Here is a 19,825-nt window from a genome sequence, read left to right as displayed (position 1 = left end):
CTCCCTCTCCTAGGAGACTGGCTAAAGGAGAACGAGACCTGTGGAAACAGCAGCACTGGCATCACTTAAGAGCGTGCTGGTAATGTAGAACCCCAGCCCCTACCCCAGATGCTCTGAGTCAGAAACTACTTTTTAACAAATCCCCAAGTGATTCATATACTTATTAAGAGTTTGAGAAGCAGTGTATTAGAGAACAAGGCTCCCCAAAATTACTTTTAAAAAATTAATACACTTAATGTGAACCAGGCTTCCCTGGTGGCTCAGCTGGTAAAGAATCCACCTGCCAATGCGGGAAATGCAAGAGATGCTGGTTCACTGGTTCAGTCCCTAGGTTGGGAAGATCCCCTGAAGAAGGAAATGGCAACCCACTCCCATATTCTTGCCTGGAACATTCTGTGGACAGAGGAGCCTGGTGGGCTACAGTCCACGAGGTCACAAAGTCAGACACAGCTGAACGTGCACACACACACTCTAATGTGAACCAGCATCTGAGTACAAAGGAATATTCCTTCCACACTTTCCTGTTGTCACCAGTCCCTCGGACACCTCACCACAACTCCTGCTCATAAGACTGAAATGAAGTAACGATAAAAGACTATTTTAATAGTCCTTTCAGATACCTATGAATATTCTTCTCTGCTACTGTAGCAAAACATAACAATTACTCATTTCTTAAAGGTCATGCAACATGGTGTCTCAAACCACATCACTGAATTTTTTGCACGCTTACATTAAAATCCAGTGGTCAATCTTATATTAGTAACATCATATATTAGGAAAATAACAGTTCACAGAGTTTAAGAAATCATGTTACCCTTTTTAAAAATTGTATTTGTAAACATTATCACCTATCTCCTCAGAAAAGCCTTTAAGTGGTAGGAAGCTATCAAGTTCACAGCAGCAGATACAAGTTCTCCAAAATTCTAATTTTCTTTTGAAAAATCAAACTCTGTCATTAATAACACTTGTTTTCCTTGAAGTGACAGTCTCACTTTATTTTTTGAGAAAACGTGAGCCAAATATCCAGATCTAAATGAATAACCATAGTTTGTCAGTCACTTTCAAATAAAAATAGTGTTCCATGAAAAAAGCAGCAGGTTCAGCACACAACTGAATCACCTAAGTGCTTTTCCTCAATTATACCACCATATACTTCACCATGAAGCAAGTGCTTTATGTATACTTCCCATTTCTTCACATATTAAAAAGATGTGAACTTATGAACGGCCAATAATAAGCACATGAAAAGATGTTCAACACCACTTATCTTTGGGAAAATGCAAATCAAAACCACAGTGATACACCACGCACACCCATCTTGGATGGTCATTATAAAATTTTAATAAGAAAAAAACAGAAAATAGCAAGTGTTGGTGAGGACATGAGAACTTAAAATGATATAGCTGGCCACTATGGAAAACAGGATGACAATTCCTCAAAAAATTAAACATAGAATCTTTCATACATAATGCAGCAATTCTGTTTCTGGGTCCATACCAAAAAGAAATGAAAGCATGGGCTTGAGCAGATATTTATACACTTATATTCATAGCAGCATTACTCACAATAGTCAGAAGGTGGAAATGACCAAACTGTGTCCACCAATGATGACTAAACAAAATGTGACATTCCATTCATGGATTCATGGGTCAGACTTAAATTCTAATACATGCTACAACGTGGCGGAACCTCGAAAACGTTATGGTAAGTGAAACAAGCCAATGAAAAAGGGCCATTATTGTATGATTCCAGTTATATGAGGAAGTTAGAATGGTCAAATTCAGTCAGTAAGTAGAATAGTGGTCACTGGGATTGGGGAAAAGGAAGAATGTGGAGTTAGTGCTTAATGGATACAGAGTTTCAATTTGGGAAGATGAAGAAGTTCTGGAAATGAATAGTGGTGATGATGGCCTAACAATGTGAATGCCACTGAACTATAAACTTAAAAATAGTTAAAACGGTAAATTTCAAGTATATTTTACCACAATCAGAAGAAAAAAAAAAGACACGTACTTTTGAGATTGAGAAAAGACTTTTTACATCTTCATCAAAAACATTACGAGAAAATGGCTTTAAAAAAAGAAAACAAACCTGAGCACATGTGACCATGAAGAACACCAGGACTACTAATACATTTTGGTGCCACCTGTGCAGATTCATGGTAAAGCAGTTTTAACTATCACTGCTTTCAAACTGCCAGTGAAAATGCCAATAAAGTGTAAAAGGCAATTATGTCTTAAAAGTATTATGAAAATAATTTTGACCTGATAGACCCCACCAAAAGGTTTTGAGGACCCATCCCCCTGGAGCCCACAAACAACACTTGGAGAACCATTACTGAAGCCTATTCTTTCAGAAGTCAGTGACGGAAGGAAGACACACAAAGGACCATGAAAAAGCTTTATTTTTGTTTTGTCTTTTAAAATGAGAGAAACAAGCTGATATGTTGAATAGATAGAATAAGTAATAAGGCACAAGTAGAAACGGGGGGGTGGGGGGGGAGAGTCTAAAGTTGGAAGTAAAAGAGAGATCCATATTAGAGGTAGATGGGGGATGGGCAAGGTTGTATTTTGCCTTTAAAAAGGATCTTAAGTGATTGAAATGTAATGTACAACATGTGACAATAGTTAATAATCCTGTATGTATATCTGAAAGTTGCCAAGAGAATAGATCTTAAAAGGTCTCATCAGAGGGAAAAAAGTTTATAACTGTGGGGTGATGGATAGACTTATCACAATGTATACAAATGTGGACTCATGTTGTATATCTGAAACTAATATAATGTTGTATGTCAACTCTATCTCAATTTTTTTAAAAAAACCTCTCTACTTGAAAAAAATACAAACACTAAATAAATGTTTCTTGATAATGATGGTGATAATCCCATAGTTTAATAAAAATATTAACAAATTTTCTTTTAATATTTTTAAATCATAGATCAAGGACCATTCCATTCTAACTTTCCACTTGCATGTGTATAAAAATATGCCACATATCACAGAAGTAATGTCATGCCATTTTTAAGAAAATTCGTATGATGTCACATGACCTTATTTCCTGCAAAGACTCAGAAGTGTAGTATTTTCAGGTTTAAGACAAATGTATACATGCTACGATCTGAAGATAAAAATTTGAAAGATCCTGTGTCTTTTCTTTTTATTTTGAATAAACGTAGCACAAATTGGTTAAATGAAATGCAAAAGGGGATTTGATATTACAGTACATTAGACTCTAAGCTTTAAAGTTCCCATAACCTTGAACTAGGAACAGAAGGAGGTAGGGGGTAAGAATTCATCTGTTTCTCTTCTTTTCACTTTCTTTCCTCCCTACCAGGAGGTCCCAGATATTGCTAAGCTAGATTCACATGAAGACGCTAAAGTGATGTGATTTTATCTTACTTTACAGTTCACAAACACATTATTTCACTCAGGGCTGAATCTTTCTAAACTGAGATAAGACTAATTTGGGGGAAGGTGTAATTTTAAACCTTTTAATGTTGACTCTGACACCTTAAACAACTGCAACACGTGGTTTCATGGCCTTAGCAAAGTGAAAAAACTTTAACTCAAAAATGTTTGGGAATACCTCCTTCCACCTCAGACTCCTCAGGTACCCATTAATACTCCAGCTGCCTCCAGAATATTAAAAGTCCTCTGATCCCTTAAGTCTGCTCAAAGTCCCACTCCAACCAAAGGCCAAAATTTGAATGTGTACAAGAGCCAATTAAAGAGCCCACATGTAGTGGGAAGAGTGCTAAGTTGAAGTCCTGAGACCTGAAGTCTGCCCTCCACAACCAACACTAACAGTGTGACTTCGGGCTCATCCCTTACTCTATTTTCTCACAGTTAAATAAGGGAACTAAAATTGGGTAATTGCTGCAATTACAGGAGATTTAATGAGGCTCTAGCATTTTAAAAGATAGACTGTTAGTCCAGCACCACCAACTCCATTTAATAGACCACTGGGGATATTCTCTGAAGGAAGCTGGGAAGGCCTTTGCCTTCATGCAGATTCTTGTACGCCACCCACCACTCCATCCCTATATTTAGTCTTCCAAAAAAGCAAAACTCAACAGAATTGACCTCAGAATATCCATAATGGCCCACCATAACCTTTTAAAATACATGTAGCTTTCATTAAGACAGCTACTATTTTAAAGTGAGGACAAATTTGAACCTTAACTCTATAAACAGGAGTTTCTCATGCTAGAAATTTATGGGCCATCAAAATAGTTACATCCAACTCTGAATAAGATGAATTCATACAGCACCTTGCAAACTCACTTCTAACATGATACTACGGGCAAAATGCCATACACAAACACATGCTTTCTTTCAATCCATGGATTTGCAACATTTCTCAAGTCCCACTTCAGTGAGCTGAAGAACAAAGCTGTAACAGCTAGTTCACTGGATTTTAAATACATACATATAAACTATCAATTTGGATTGAGATCCTTAGAATTTTATAAATAATATTTTATTAAAAGATAAAAAATAAACAAAGGTTTAACAATCTGGTTAACTATTCACCATGATTTGAACTAGGCTAGTTGGAAAACAAAATCCTCTTTAGGTCTACATTTCTGCACTACAGCACCAGCACTAGTTAATGGTCTTAAAAACTTCTGTCACAGATCACAAAACAGACCATTAAAAACCTGAGCACAGCTGAACACATACTCATCCTACTTCTGGAAAAATAACTCAAAATCCATGTCCTACTGATCATGAGTCAGTGGCATCTTTTTTGTTGCTGTTACACAAAGAACAGACAGACCATTAATATTCAGAAGGAGAGATTCTGTTATGCAGGAAAGAGAATGAAAAAGTGGGTCATGGTCAGTGATGCATAATCCTACTCCCTAGAAAAATAGTCCTGAAAACATTCATTAAGTAAAATAGTTTACTGTATTATAAGTACTAATATCTTAATGATTCCAGAATGAATATCAAAATTTAGACTAACCACTGACCACCTCATTCAAAAGACAATAGTTAAGTATGTAAAAATCTCCATCAGATCGAACGATGGCCAAGTCACGCACACGCACACCAAAAAAGAAATTTTTTTAAATCTAAGGAAAACAAGTAAATATAGCAATTAGGCAAGGGAAGGAGTGTGTTAGAAACCTCTCTTCCAGAAAACCAAAGAAGAAATACAAGAATGCTAAGGGTGGTAATGATGAGTTACTAAGAAAACTGCATAAAGACTTAGTTTGCTACCCTCTGATCTCTTATGCTAAGGCTTACAAATTTCCCAATCAAAAAAAAGTCAATGTCTCTCCACTAGAAAATGAGCACCTCCAATATCACAGACTAATTAGAGAGGTCCTCCAAAGAAATGATCATATGTTCCTTCAAGCAAAGCATTAAGGAGACGCCTCTCTTGCTAATCTCTCCTTCTCTTAGATTCCAGCTGTCACATTAAACCTTGGTACTATCAGTCACTGAAGAGAAAGCCTTAGCCACTTGATCATTTCCAACACTGATACTTCCTTAGATTCGTTACTCAGAGCACATACACTAGGCCTCTTCAGCTCACTCTCTCTGTCCCACAGTCGTGGCTTTCTTAAAGATGACATGGGTCAGGGGAAGTTAGGCTAGAGTATTTCTGAGAGTCATACCTAATAAGAGCAACGCAGTACCCACAAAACAAAGATGCACTATTTGTGTAATCATAACAGAAGTAAAATAGGCTAGAAATTCACAAATAAATCTGGTTGTGTTTTTTTATCTATCTAGACAACACTGTACCTACATCATTATAAATGTATCTACTTATTTTAATTTCTATAAAGGGACATAACTTGAAAAATAGGGCCAATCTGTTCCTAAATATCAACTGAACAACAGGATACATCAAGTCTAGTTTGCTTTCCAACTGTTTAACAATAAATTTTTACAGGCCTTCGGACTGTTTTTAGTTCAACACCTCAATCTCTTACATGTATCACAAGTATAGCACTGCAGGAGATAAATGATGAATATAAGCCAAATTTTAAAGGAGCTTTTAATCTTGCAGTAGAGGAAACTTTTTATCAGGAATTTTCTTGGAATAGAACAAAACCATGTAAAATAAGTGCAACATGAGAAACAGTTGCTACACAAGGCATCAAAGGAAGACATAACTGCACTCATTTGGTTGCACACAGGGTTTCATGGAAAAATAAAGATTGCAATTAATTAACGGTATATTAAATGAGTGCTGCAAGATCCAATTTCAACAGACCTGGAGAGGCAGGTATCTGCATTCAGGCAAATATAACAACATAAACTGAAAATCAGGAATGATAAAGCACAAAAGAAGTGTAGGAGACAGAAGCAGATGTGCAATAGCGACATACACCCAGGGGTGGAGTGAGAGATGAAGGCTGGAAAGGGGTTTGGAGTCACGTTACAGAGGACCTTGAATCCCACAGTACTGAGTCTGCATTTCACTTGCTTAAGCATATAAGAGGGTGACAAAATCAGAAGTCCACTTCCAGAAGAACAAATTAGTAGAAATATAAGAGTTGCTTTGATGAGTAAAGAGCCTAAAAGGGGAGGAATAGTCCACATGAGAATGTATTTCTTTAAGAAGTATTAGGGACCCAAACTAGAGCTAGACAGCAATGGAAACAAAAAGTAACTAGTTCTTCACACATAACACAGTTAAACTTTCTATCCATAAACTTGCTCAGAGAAAATATTACTATAACCCTTCCTCATATATTCTTTGTAAGCAAAAATTTGTAAAACGAGTTTCTTTACTTCCAGATACCCTTCAAAAAACATATATAGACCAATCACTGGGAGAAAACAAATCATTAAAATGACAAAAGCAGCAACTAAGGTGCCAAGGCCCTTGAAATTGAACTGGGCTCTGAAATGCCATGCTATTTTACCTGAGCATTGGTCCTCTACCTTGAGGCTAACACACAAGATAACTTCTTATAAAAGACTCTTTTCCAATGATTAAGAAATGGCTTTATACCATGTAATAAGAAATAAAGCGCTACCCTATACTGAAATTTGCCAAAGAATACAAATGTATGATAACTACACACAATCCTTTCATTACGATCTCAATCCTAAAACTGCTCATTAGCCCTCCTTTTCCACACTCTGCTCTTATCGGCAGGAGCAGTAAGATTCAGTTACATAGGCAGAATCAGCGAAAGTCAAAACAGAAAAAGATGTTACAGCTTTATCTTGACCCACTTCATTATTTTCCTTGAGGAAACTGAGGTCAAAATGTCACAATGTGAGTTAGTGGCATTAACTGGGATTAGCAGATGGTCTAACTCCCAAGTTTCACCTTTTTTTTTTTAATAGTTGCCTCCAAGAAGGCACCATTTCAAAATTTAAATTTAAAACAGGAAAACTAGTAGCAACAAATATTTCACATTTTAAAACAATATCCATTGCAAAGTGCCTCTCCAAAGGTTACATCCCAAACTATGCCCTCAAGGTTACTGGAATTCTAGGACAAACCTAAAATTCCATAAACAAAGTCCCTCTATGAAAAGGCCTGACAACCACTTTCCTAAGTCTTGAAACCTAGCAGAAATGTGCTGACTGATCTCAACTGTAAAGATGATACATACAGACTGAGACAATCTCCAAATTAACTAAGCACCCAACTATTTAAAACAGCTCAGTCATTAACCACTCAACATCCCAACCGAGTCCCCTAAAAATAGTGGCTTGTGGGTACATAAATGGTTCACCAGATGGATGCAGGATAAAAATCAAGGAATGAGCAGCCTCAAGCCCTTGCAGATGAAACCTCGTGCAGCTTTGAAACTGCCGTTCATACTCTTAATTTCAGAATTCCAGATCAAGGCTTTAATCATTTGATAGCTACCAAATGTGTTCTAATAATGTGTATGTTCTACTTTGAGTTTTGACAACAAAAGGAAAAAAAAGAAAACAAGGAGAGAAGGGGTAAAGGAGAACCCCAGATAATACACAAGATCAGTAAAGAACACCAAAGATCAGGAATCAAAGTAAGGACAGACATCAATTCTACCTTCTAGTATGTTCCTTAATACTTCTAACACCAATTTTCTATCTTTCCTTCCTGCAAACTCCATAATGGAAAGATAGTAACAAATATTAATTTATTCCCATTATTGTTAAAATAACCGAAGACAACCTTTCCAATTTGCTCAGCATGAAAATGTCAGTACTAACCCCACAAAGTTGACTACAGCTAAAATCACAGAAATTTGACATATCAGTGCAAATTTAGCACCTTTACTGGAGATAAATGGGCTTCCCAGGTGGCTCAATGGTTAAAAATCCACCTGCCAATGCAGGAGACGTGGGTTTGGTCCCTGGGTTGGGAAGCTCCCCAGAGAAGAAAATGGTAACCCACTCCACTATTCTTGCCTAGGAATCCCATGGACAGAGGAGCCTTGCAGGCTACAGTTCATGGGGTCTCAAAAGACATGACAGCGACTGAGCTCACACACATTGGAGGTAAATGTACAATTTCCACTACATATTTTTGAAGTATTGGAAATTTAGTGTTAGTATCTTGTCCTTGAATAAACTGCCACATCTAAAGAAAATATATCAGCGATCAAAATTACATCCTAGGAGCTGTCCCTACAATGATAACAGAACCCAAAACAGAAGCATGTGTTAACAGGATTCTATGTAATACCCTTTGCTGCAAATTACTTTCACATTATTGGGAAAGCACATACTGCTATCAAGGTCAAAATTCTATATAGCTAACAGGAACCTACAAATTATATGTGGCTGAATGCCATATAATAATTATCTGATCAAAATGATTTGGAATTTTTACAAACATGTGACACTTACTTTAGGATAAATGTACCAGCTAATCTAAAAGCAAGTTACTACAATGCCAGAATCAAATTTCACCGAAAGCTTACAACTAAATCTGAACCAGAAACTAATCCATATTTACTGAGAGATTTGGCATGCACTGTTATGTACCAACACAAATTATTTTGTCAATATCACACATTACCTATTGATTTTCATACTAGGTATTAGCTATGTGTTACAGTTTAATTTCAACAACAACTGAAAATTACTGCACAGGACTAAAGATACAGAGATAAATAAATAAGACCCTGTCCTCAAAATACTCTCCACCAAAAAAAAAAAAAAAAAAAGGACTGTCAAAACCAACTGCAGAATATAAAACAATTTCACAATGACATGTAAAAATGCTTTTCTTTTTTTTAACTCGGCCACTTTTGCTAAATAAAGAAAAATATAATGTCAACAGAGAAAGATGACTTAAGGGGGCATCCATGTTATTCTTTCTTTGCTGTTTCAAGGAAGCTAAATGAAATGCCACTTTGCAAATTTGTCTTCACCAAAAGTAGAAAATTCAGGGTTCCCAGGCCTAAGCAGAAGACCTCTAAGGGGACAAGAACTAAAGAGTCCTCCACTGGTACTTCTTAATTTGCAAATTAGGTCCTAAATTCTACTGAAAAATTCTGGTTTCCCAAAAAAAAGTCAAAAATCATTTCCTTTGAAAAGTATTTGAATGCCTCTGATGACTCAATTTTTGTGACACAAAAAACAATTAATGCAGAGTCCTTCTAGCCTCCAGAATTTCACTATCTGCCAGGGGTGTTGAGACAGGAACAATAATTAATCACCCGTTTCCAAGTGCTTACATAATTATATCTCAAGACAAAAGATTAAATGTGATAAGAGAAGAAAAAGCAAACAGCTACAAATGTCCACAGGAAGAAGGGAGTGATCAGAGCCAGCAGTTAGGAAGCTAGGGTTAGAGACGCAGAGTGAAAAGCAAACAGGAGATTCAACCCGGGAACCAGGAGGGAAGCACCCTGTGGCTGGAGCAAAGAGCGTTACCAGAAAACAACACAGCTAAGTTTCACCAGGGAGGTGAAAGACTGAGCACGCACAATCATGAACTTGCTGTTTAATCGCTAAGTTGTGTCTGACTCTTCTGCAACACCAAGGACCGCAGCCTGCCAGGCTCCTCTGTCCATGGGATTTCCCAGGCAAGCGTATTGGAGTGGGTTGCCATTTACTCCTCCAGGGGATCTTCCCAACCCAGAGATTGAACCCTTGTCTCCTGCATTGGCAGGAGGATTCTTTACCACTGAGCCACCAGGGAAGCCCATTATAATCACAAATGCCTGGCCAAAAAATGTAACCAAGTAAGATGACTTCTCAGCGACACAACTGTTCCCTCCCTCCCTTCACTCCTCAGTTTCAAGGCATCAGATTCTCCTGTATTCCTCTGCCTCTCTGGCAGCTCCTTTTTAGTCTTCTCAGTCTCTGCCTACTCTTAAAGCATGGTTCTCAAGGCATGCTTCCTGGACCAGCAGTATCTGCACTGATGAGCAAGTTGGTAGAAATGAAAATTATGGGCTCTGCCCAGCCATACAAAATCAAACTCTGGATGTCAGGCTCAGCAATCTGTGGTTTACCAAGCTCTCCAAATAAATGATTCTAATAAACTCTAATGTCTGAAACCAATGTTCCACAGGCGTCCTTCATGACAGCCTTGCCCTTCTCATTCTGCACGCTCTCCTACACCCATCCTATCCCAGAGCTTAAAATAACAGTCAAATAAATGCTCACTAATCCCAAGTACCTGTCTCTAAGCCCAACACCTTTGCTGAGTACCAGACCATACATTCAGCCTCCCACTTGACAAGTATTTCCTCCCAGATTTCTCAACTACACATGTCCAGAATTACTGGATATTCTTCCAACCTCCACCTCCAGCCCCCAAATTGTTCCTTCTCTACTCTTCCCATCTCAATCTCAGAGCACCTCCATCCAAGACGTGCATGAGCAAGTCATTCTTCACACTTCCTACAACACCCATCTCCATGTATCCACACCAGGTCCTCCCATTCAAGCATTAGTAACATTAGGCTCCGTCCCCACTGCCACCCTCGTAACTAATCATCTAATTTGTATACCTCTCAAACACCACAGGGCAAACACCATGATCTTATGAAAACACAAATCAGAGCATGTCACCGCCCAAATTTAACTCCTTCACTGGCTTCCCACCGCATTTTCAGATAAAATCTAAATGCCCAACATGTCATACAAAGACCTAGATCCTAGTCTCTGCTCCAATATCATCCTGGTCCTTCTTTCACATGATTCATTCACTTCGGTCGATGGCTCCAGACTTCCTTCAATTTCTGAAACTCTTCCCTACAGAGGAATTTCTCTCTTCATAACATACTGCACACCACCCCCACCTTCACACCTCTGCCTTTACTTAACCCTCCTCAAATTTCAGATTTCTGCTAAAATATCAAAAAAGGGGGGGAGTGAGGGGGCTTCCTAATCCACCAATATAAACTGAATCAGTTATTCACTCATAAAACCCTATGCTTTCTTGTCACAATTATCTAAACTGCTAACTACATTAATCTGACTGATTTTATCATCTACACTAGACTATAAGTTCCATAAGGTCAAAGAAATATCTGTTTTGTTCTCCTAGTACAGAGCCTGGCGTTTTTTTAAAGAAGGCATTTCATAAATAGTTAGGGAATAGGAACAGTTGTTGATATCTTTATTAAATCCTCCCCTTCTGCTGTCTCTCTTATCTCTTAGGAACTTTAACTTACATGTTACTGGGTAGCTACAGATAATTCCTGCATGAAACATCATGTTTAAATACATCATTTTTCTTACTGATTTATATTGCAAAATCAGAAGTACTTTACATTCATTTTACAGAAATGATGTAATTTCTGTAAAATTAACAATGAGAATTAGTTGGCACCTAGGGTATATTCACCTTACTCCAAGCAGTTAACTCTGAAAGAGTTACCAAGCTACTTTTACAGAAATCTGTAGTAAATTTTTTTTTCCAATTTCTGACAGTGCCAACACCACCTCCCCACGCCCATGTCAGAAAGTCCTATGCACCCAATCATATTCAAGATATCATTCCTATCCAGCCCCATAACCTCATGGTTAGATTATGTCAACAAATTATGGATGATGTCCTGCCCTCTATGCTGCTCCCCATTTAAGTCCACTTTTTACCAAAGACATTTAAGGCGAAAAGTCCCCTACTGGAGAACCCACCCTTTTCATTATCAACCAACATTAAATTCTTCTGACTAGACTGAAGGCATATTATCCAAAAGTGGTCCTATGTTTTGGTAAAAACTTAGAAGGTGACACCGAATTATATGTGCTTGACAATTTGATACTGTTTCAAGCTAAAATTTACATATAGCTCTAGCTCTTTTCTACAGCCTAACCTAAAACTGAACTTGCATTCCTGAAACTAAACAAAACTGTTTTTTGAGGAAAACCATGAAAATGCCTGTCCTATCAGTTGTTTCAACTTTTAGCAAGAACTAAAAAGGTGCAAGTTCTCAGCATTTTCCAACACATATATTCTTAACTAAAAAGAGATTACGATATGAAGTGTATAACATTTCAGAAAGGAAACTACACCAACACACAACATAAATATACCCCTAAGAATCTAGGTTTTTAAAATTATAATAGACTATATAAAACATATATGTGCACGTGTATCTTCATATACAGCTGATCTTCATTATTTGAGTTCATATTTGTAAACGTGCTTACTTGTCAAATTTGTATCCCTGAAATCAATACAATATCCCAAAATCCAAACAATGGCACTTTCATGGTCATTTGCAGACTGCGCAGTGGCGAAAATTTTGAGTAGGCCAGCTGCCATCAAAGAGGTATTACTCTGCCTTCTTCCAGCTCTCATACTGTAAGCAAGGGCCCTTTTCCAGGTCTATACCGAGTCATGTTTTTCTTGTTTTTGTGGTTTTTACTGATGATTCTGTTGTTTAGTGCCAAAATGTTGTCCACCTAGCATTCCTTAGAGCAAGGAGGCTATGATGTCCCTTACAGAGAAAATCTGTGTGTTCGCTAAGCTTCGTTTAGGCACGAACTACAGTACTGTTGGCCATGAATTCAATGTTAATGAGTGAACAATATATATACTAAACAAGGTGTCTTGAAACAGAAACACACATAAAACAAGGTTTATATTGACTGACTAGCAAAAATGTGAACAGAGACTTGTGGTACCCTGACACTGTATTTCCCCTAGGCACATTGATTCCATATTTGCTAAATCACTGTTGACAACAACGTTATAGAACATAAGCTCTATGAATAATGAGAATCAAACATGTACACGGGGAGGGAGACAGGTAGCCCTCCCACCAGGTTGACTGAGGACTCAAAGACACTGCAGAAGTCATTCTGAGCAGCAGCATGGCAAAACACTCAGGACACAGCATCCGGAGTCCTGGCTCCATTTAAACAACACTGACAGAAAACAAAAACGTAAAACCTACTAGGCTTGTTTTTTGCTATCTTTGCTTCTACCTTTTTCCCACTCAATGGTTAAACCTCTCCCCAGTTCAGGTGCTCTAAACTCTAACGCTTTTTCATAAGCACTTGCCATAATCTTACAACTGGGCAAATATATTTGTAAATTAAAGGAATGATCATTCTTGAATGTAAACCACATTTGTGCTTAAACATCTACACTGTGGCATATTTGGAAAGAAAAGAGGATATGAAGCATATGAAATGACAATATATCGTCAGAATCAAAGAGTAAACCGAATATAGATAATTTCAGTTGTATGTGTGCTGGAAAGAGAAGAAATACACAAGAGAACAAGACCAAGAACTCAGGGTTCCCTCCACAGAAGGCCAAAAGCCTAGGTCCAGGAGCTGGGATGTTGGGGGGGGGGGGGCGGGGGGAGTAGTGCCATCTTTCAAAAGAGTTTGTTCAATGCTTGCTTCCTCCTAACACTTGACTGACTGCAGATTTTTCCAAGAGAAATGACAAATTATGGCAAAAGGCAGTGGAACATTAACAATGACATTAGTGATTGAAAAAAATTTTCTTTTAAATTTTTTTGTGTGTGGTTGAGCACCCCCCTTTTGAAATTTTTTTATTTGCATTTTCCAAAATTACTTTCTGTTGAAAATAGCTTGCTCAGAAGTAATCATAGGACATGCATGCAGCAGTGGCAAAAGCTACAAATCCGAAGTCTAGTTTCATGAAATGTTGATGATTTCCTTCTATTAAATAAAAGACGCATCTGGGGTTTAGTGAAATGAAGTGAGTGTAATATTCCTCAAGTCACACCTGAATCAGTTACTACAGTTCAGAAGACAGAAGTACAGCATGAGAGTTAACAGCCATGTCTTCTGAAAACCTACAGCTCAAGCTACAACTCCAACATTTGAAATTCCTGTAAAATAATGCGATAGGAACTTTCACAGCGTAGTAAATCTGTCAACACCCATTACCATACACTCATTATTTGACAAGTTAGGGATCCTCCTCCCACCTCTCTAAGGTTCAGCCAGGCTCATTACTAGGGGCAATAGCTTGCCAAACAATGCATCCATCCCTGAACCATTCAAATCTTCCTTCTCTTTAGAGTATTTAATAGACAATAACCTTCCATTTTTCCTCTTGTACTCATTTGCTATTGTTTACAGCATTTCAAAAAGCACAAGTAGAATCTCAGTCTACTGTCTCCAAACCACATCAACAACTAGCTCTCAGAGAACCAAAACTACTGTCTTTGATTTCTTCTCTCTTAATCTTGGAACTTAAAAGGGCCATTTACCAACAAATTTGGAGAAGGAAATGGCAACCCACTCCAGTATTCTTGCCTGGACAATCCCATGGACAGAGGAGCCTGGTGGGCTAACTGTTCATGGGGTCACAAAGAGTCGGACACAAGTGAGGGGCTAAGCACACCAACAAATGATTTCTTGAGAAGTATTTAAGTATTTTTTCCGTAATATCATTCTGCGATTAAAAACTCGAAAGCCAATAAAACACGCGACAAAACAAGAGTTATCTCCTACAAGCCGATTATGCACGATACACAAAACTAAAGTGTAGGATCTTTTTCTTTTTTTTAACAGTAAACTTTTTTGTAAGCAGCATTGCAACTGTTGACATAACCCGGTAAAGATAATGAACAAAACTTCTCAAGTGAAAGTAAACCTTTCATACCGCCTTTTCAAGTACTATCAAAGAGACGTCCTGCAAGGACATGACCAGCAACTGGTCTCATAGAGAAGATTCTAAATAACAAAGCGAGCTTCAAGTTTACCTGCTCCCCCAATGGCAACCCACTGACTGAAATCTGGGGCAAAGCATCACCTCCAGCACGCGCACACACAGAAATAAATTTGTTTTTCAACAGATGACTGAGCAGGAGCAAACCCAGGCGAACACCCGGGGCTGCGGGGTCCTGAGCCCTGCGGCGCGGGTGGAGAGGCTAGTGCAGGACAGCCGCCTGAGCCGGAGCGGGGAGCCCCAATCCTGCTCGATCTGAACCTCTAATGAGTCACTGGTTCAATCATGACACCGCAGACCTCGCTAAGATGTTTCCTATTTATCTCCCAGCCTCAAGAGGGAGTGAAAATGACAACTCGTACTGAAAGTACTGTGCACGGGTCAGAGCTGCCGGCGGCGAGAAAAGCCGACTTAGGCGCGAGCCCCCGCCGGCCTGGCCGAGGCAGCAGGAAAGAAGAGTGAGCCGCGAGGGCGCGGAAAGAAGCGGGAGAGAACGGGAGAAGCTACCGCCACACCCCAGCCCTCCCTCACCTGCCTGCCCGAGCCTCCCCGGGCGCCCGTACCTTCGGCCAGCGACTCCTCCAGGGTGACCTGGTAGCGGCCGACCGCGAACACCCGGACCCCCACGGACGAGCTACCGGCCCCGGCCCCGCCGGCCCCGCCACCCGCCGCTCCGCCGCCGCCGCCGCCCTCCGACTTGGGCATTCGAGAGAACTTCTTCATGGTCCCGCCGGCGCGCTGGAGGGCGCGGGGCGCGCGTAAGGGCGAGCGAGAGGGCGAGTGCCCGGCCCGGCGCGCGCGGCCGGGGCGTCCGCGAGGGGTCACCGCCCCTCGCCTGTCCGAGCGTCCGTGCACGCTGCGGCCCGCCGAGCCTCACATTCCGCGCGCCCCGAGCGCACTGCCCCGGCCCCGCCGCCCGCTCCGCGGCTCCGCTGCAGCTGCCGGGCTCCCGCAGAGGGCGGTGAGGAGGGCGGGGACGGGGCGGGGCGCGAGGGGGCGGGCCCGAGTGCGGGAGCGACGCGGCCGCCTCCGCCAGTGCCTCGGGCGCCCTCGTCGCCGCGCTAGGCGCCCGGAGCGCGAACCCCGGAGGAGGGCGCCAGCGGGGGAGAGGGCCAAGGGGGCGGGGCGGCCGGTCCCTTCCGAGGAGTGGGCTGGACCACTCAGGCCTCACACCCGCTGGACCGCACCGCCGCCGCCCCGGCCGAACCCGCGCCGCCCGCCACTCGCGGCCGTTGGCGGCGCGGCGCCCCTGCCAACCGCTCACTAAGGCAAGGCGCCCCGCGCAGGCGCGTTGCCTACGCCGCCGGAAGTGACGGTTTCGGCTCTTGTCACGTGGAGGGGGGAGGACGGGGGAGGCGGTAGTGGGGGTTGGGGACGAGGGCGAGGTCCGGAATCCCGGGTCTGGGGTCCCGGCCGGGAGGATTCAGGCCTGATTCCTGGGGTCCCCGCTTCGAGCAGGGAGGTGGTCAGGGGACCGGTTTTGGCTCTGGCTGTGCGGCGAGGTCTACCATCGCCGCTGGAGGTTGGTATGTCACTCGGGGGCTTAAAAATGCCGCCAGCAACTTCACCTCTGCGAAGGGACTTTTCTCCCTGCATTTCTAAGTCGTTTTTCCAGAAATTCTCCCCTGAGAACCTTCTTCCGCTCGCCCACCCCCGAGCGTGGGAGGTGGGAGCAGCACAGAAGTAGAGCGGATTTCAGTAACATAACTTCTAAAGCCGTGGTGTCGCACTCTGGGTAACAGCCGCTTGTGCTGAGAGCGTTTTGCGGTTTATAAATGACTTAGGAGTACTTTCAGAATCTCGTGTGTGCTCTGCAACAACCCTGCGAAGTATTCAGAAGACGTTTTCAGTCCGTTTCAAGACCTTTCATCACCTTTGGGCAAGAGAGTTTAACGGACTTGCCCAAGGTCACATGGCTGGCTTGTGACAGAGCTGCGACTGCAAGGGCCATCCTTGGATACTTAGTTTCATACCTCGGGCCATTCGGGAAAAGCAGGTTAGGCTCAGATCGTTGAAAAACGGCAGATTTAGGACTGTTTGCAAGCAAAACCAGCCATTGGCCCCCCGCCCCATAACAAAGAGATTTGCCCATAAAAAAAAAAAAAAACAGACCCGTTGCATCCATTTCATAAACTGCAGGAATCTCAGTGCCTGCGGCGTGAGGCAGGCAAAGTGAACGTTGGTGTAAGACGTTCAGAATGGTAAGGAATGGGAAATCACAGAACTCATTCTCAAACCAAGTCTGCTTCCCATCCATCCCCACCCCCGCCACCACCACCCTGTATGAATACAGGCCCACTGTGGCCAAACGTTCCATTTGTAAAGCAGACATCTAGATTTTTTTTTCCCCACTAATACGGCATTTCCCAAGTTTTAAGTGTAGGCCAAATAAATTGTGCCTGCAGGACTCCAATGTACACCTTCTGTGAAAGTAGGTATTGTGGTTCTATCCCCACCACGCCCCGCCCCCCATTTTTTAATCCAGCTTTTTAATGAGATACAGGCAGAAACGTTAGGAAATGTACTTAGGCAAAAGTTTTTGGGCTTAAAATCTTCCTTTTTTTTTTTTCTCATCTGCTATTTCGAGACAAGCTATTTCTGCCAACACAGTGCTCTGGATTTGGGGCATTTTTACTGCATAACCCACTAAGATTCTTCATCTAGAGATGTGACCTTTGAAGCACATTCCAGCTGTATGGAAGTCAGATTTATATGCAGATCATTGATGTGGTGTGACAATGGGGGATTTCCATTTAGAAATAAGCAGATCATTCTCCTAACTGTGGGGATTCACTGTGGAGTCTCATTCCTACCGTATTCGAATTATAGTTTTTCAAGTCGAATAACTGAGAGATTTAGTCATTTTGTACAATGACAAAATGCAGTCAGCCTAACATGCAAAGTTTGGGCCTAATACAGCTTCACCTGATGACCATACAAGAGTAAGTGAAGTCTCCTGTGATCAGTTTGGGAGCCAATTTACAACAATTGCTGTGGTTTAAAAAAAAAGAAATCACTTCTGTCTACCCAAATAACGTGACTTCTGACGTGGACGTTGATAATTAAAGACAAAGGCCCCGTCTCAAAAATTATGGGTAACACTAAGCAATGTATCCTTTAACTTTTCACCAAGCACATAATAAAAAATAGGAATATTGTTTGATCATCTCTGTTTACTCCACAATATTCTGTGACAAATAAGAATTTAAAGACATTGTGTTACTAATAAGAATGCCAACATTTACAAACACTACCAAAAGATGTTGATATTAACTGTCAGATTGTATCCTTCTGGCAACTCTGTAAGTTAAAATTGAGTGTCCTTAAACCAATGTGTAGGCAGAAAATGAGATACTCATCAGTGGAAAAACTATAGTGAGAATTCTAGTCTTAGTTTTGCACTCCTTTCACTTGGGCTTCCTGTTGGAAAATCTCTAGGAAAAAAAAAACTGTGGCTAACATACATTCTGATCATGCTAACCCACTGTCATTGAGGTGTCTTAACACAGGTATAGTTTAATACAAGTAAAAAATTACATTTCAGGTTTCTCTGATATGTATGTCAATCTTTCAAATGTCTGTAGTTGTACTGCAATGAAAATAGTTGGAAACTAGCCACATAACAAAGACTTTTTTAAAAAGCAGGTGGTTTCAGCTTGCAAGGTTTCATGTCACAGTATACCTATAAAGTCAACAAATCATTGTAGCCAAATGAAGCATCCTGAGATCCTCAAATGGATCAGTTTGACAATGGATGGGGGTGGGGGAGATTATTGTTATATTTTGGTCTTCTACTGGAAAGTTATAATGCTTCTTGTTACTTTGATTCTCCTCTTTTTTGCACTAAGGTGGCCCTCAAAGACATATGTGAAGAAAGACTGGCGTGAACAAAGTATGCTCATCCCAAAAGGCTTATTCATACCAGTGCCTTAATTACTTTTATAAGTCATCTCGTCCAAAGCCTGATTGATCATTTTTCCTCCCGAGTCAATGTTTTCCTTTGATGATGTGTCTTCAATCATCATTAACCTCATTATGTTTTACTAGCAGGAAAAATTATCCTCCCTGCCTAACAATTACTTTATACCTATGCCTGTATCTTTGCTTTCCAAAAGAGGTAGTCCTAAAGTTCATTAAAAGAACATGTGCATATATATATTGGAGAAGGAAATAGCACCCCACTCCAGTCTTCTTGCCTGGAAAATCCCTTGGACAGAGGAGCCTGGTGGGGTACAGTCCATAGGGTCCAAAGAGTCGACATGACTGTGTGCGTGTGCACATGCACATGGGTATATCCATTTAAAAAGCAATTCTTTTAAAGTATCAGTAATATTTAAATCCTCTGTTAAGACTATTCAACGTCATTAATATACCTGTAAAATATGTATATATGCATGTAAGAAAAATCACTCTCATGGCTTAAAATACCAAGATGCTCAAGAATATTCTTAATAAGAGACATGACTCATGTGACATAAATTATTTTTCTGTGATAGGATTTTTCCTATAACTTTTACCATGCTTTTTAAAAAGACTGCAAGAAGTAGGCAACTTTACAACCAAGAGAGGTACTTTGATCCCTGACCCCATTGAATTGGGGAGGGGGTGGGGGAGCAGTCCTCCAGATAGACAGCACCTCAGGCTCAAACCTCATGTCAGGAATATCTTGCTGCCCCAGGAAGCATTTGTCCTCAAAATGGATTACAGTCACATGTCTGGATATGTTCCTGCCCTCCTT

The 19,825-nt window shown here is 40.8% G+C and overlaps 1 protein-coding gene across 2 annotated transcripts in view; it reads right to left on the bottom strand.

Annotated features, from left to right (window-relative positions):
• Window positions 1-15,948, bottom strand: part of BMP2K (BMP2 inducible kinase) — a 108,714-nt gene extending 92,766 nt beyond the window's left edge. For both annotated transcript variants that reach the window (XM_043448562.1, XM_043448563.1), the window contains exon 1: window positions 15,651-15,948. In XM_043448562.1, the coding sequence (XP_043304497.1) occupies window positions 15,651-15,810 (160 nt within the window). In that variant the 5' untranslated portion in view covers window positions 15,811-15,948. The remainder of the gene's footprint in view (window positions 1-15,650) is intronic.
• Between the last annotated feature and the right edge of the window lie 3,877 nt (window positions 15,949-19,825).

This window comes from Cervus canadensis, chromosome 26 (genome assembly GCF_019320065.1).
Source record: "Cervus canadensis isolate Bull #8, Minnesota chromosome 26, ASM1932006v1, whole genome shotgun sequence".
NCBI classification, from domain to species: Eukaryota; Metazoa; Chordata; class Mammalia; order Artiodactyla; family Cervidae; genus Cervus; species Cervus canadensis.
The sequence above is the reverse complement of the archived record's forward strand: the minus strand, read 5'-3'. Positions and strand labels throughout refer to the sequence as shown.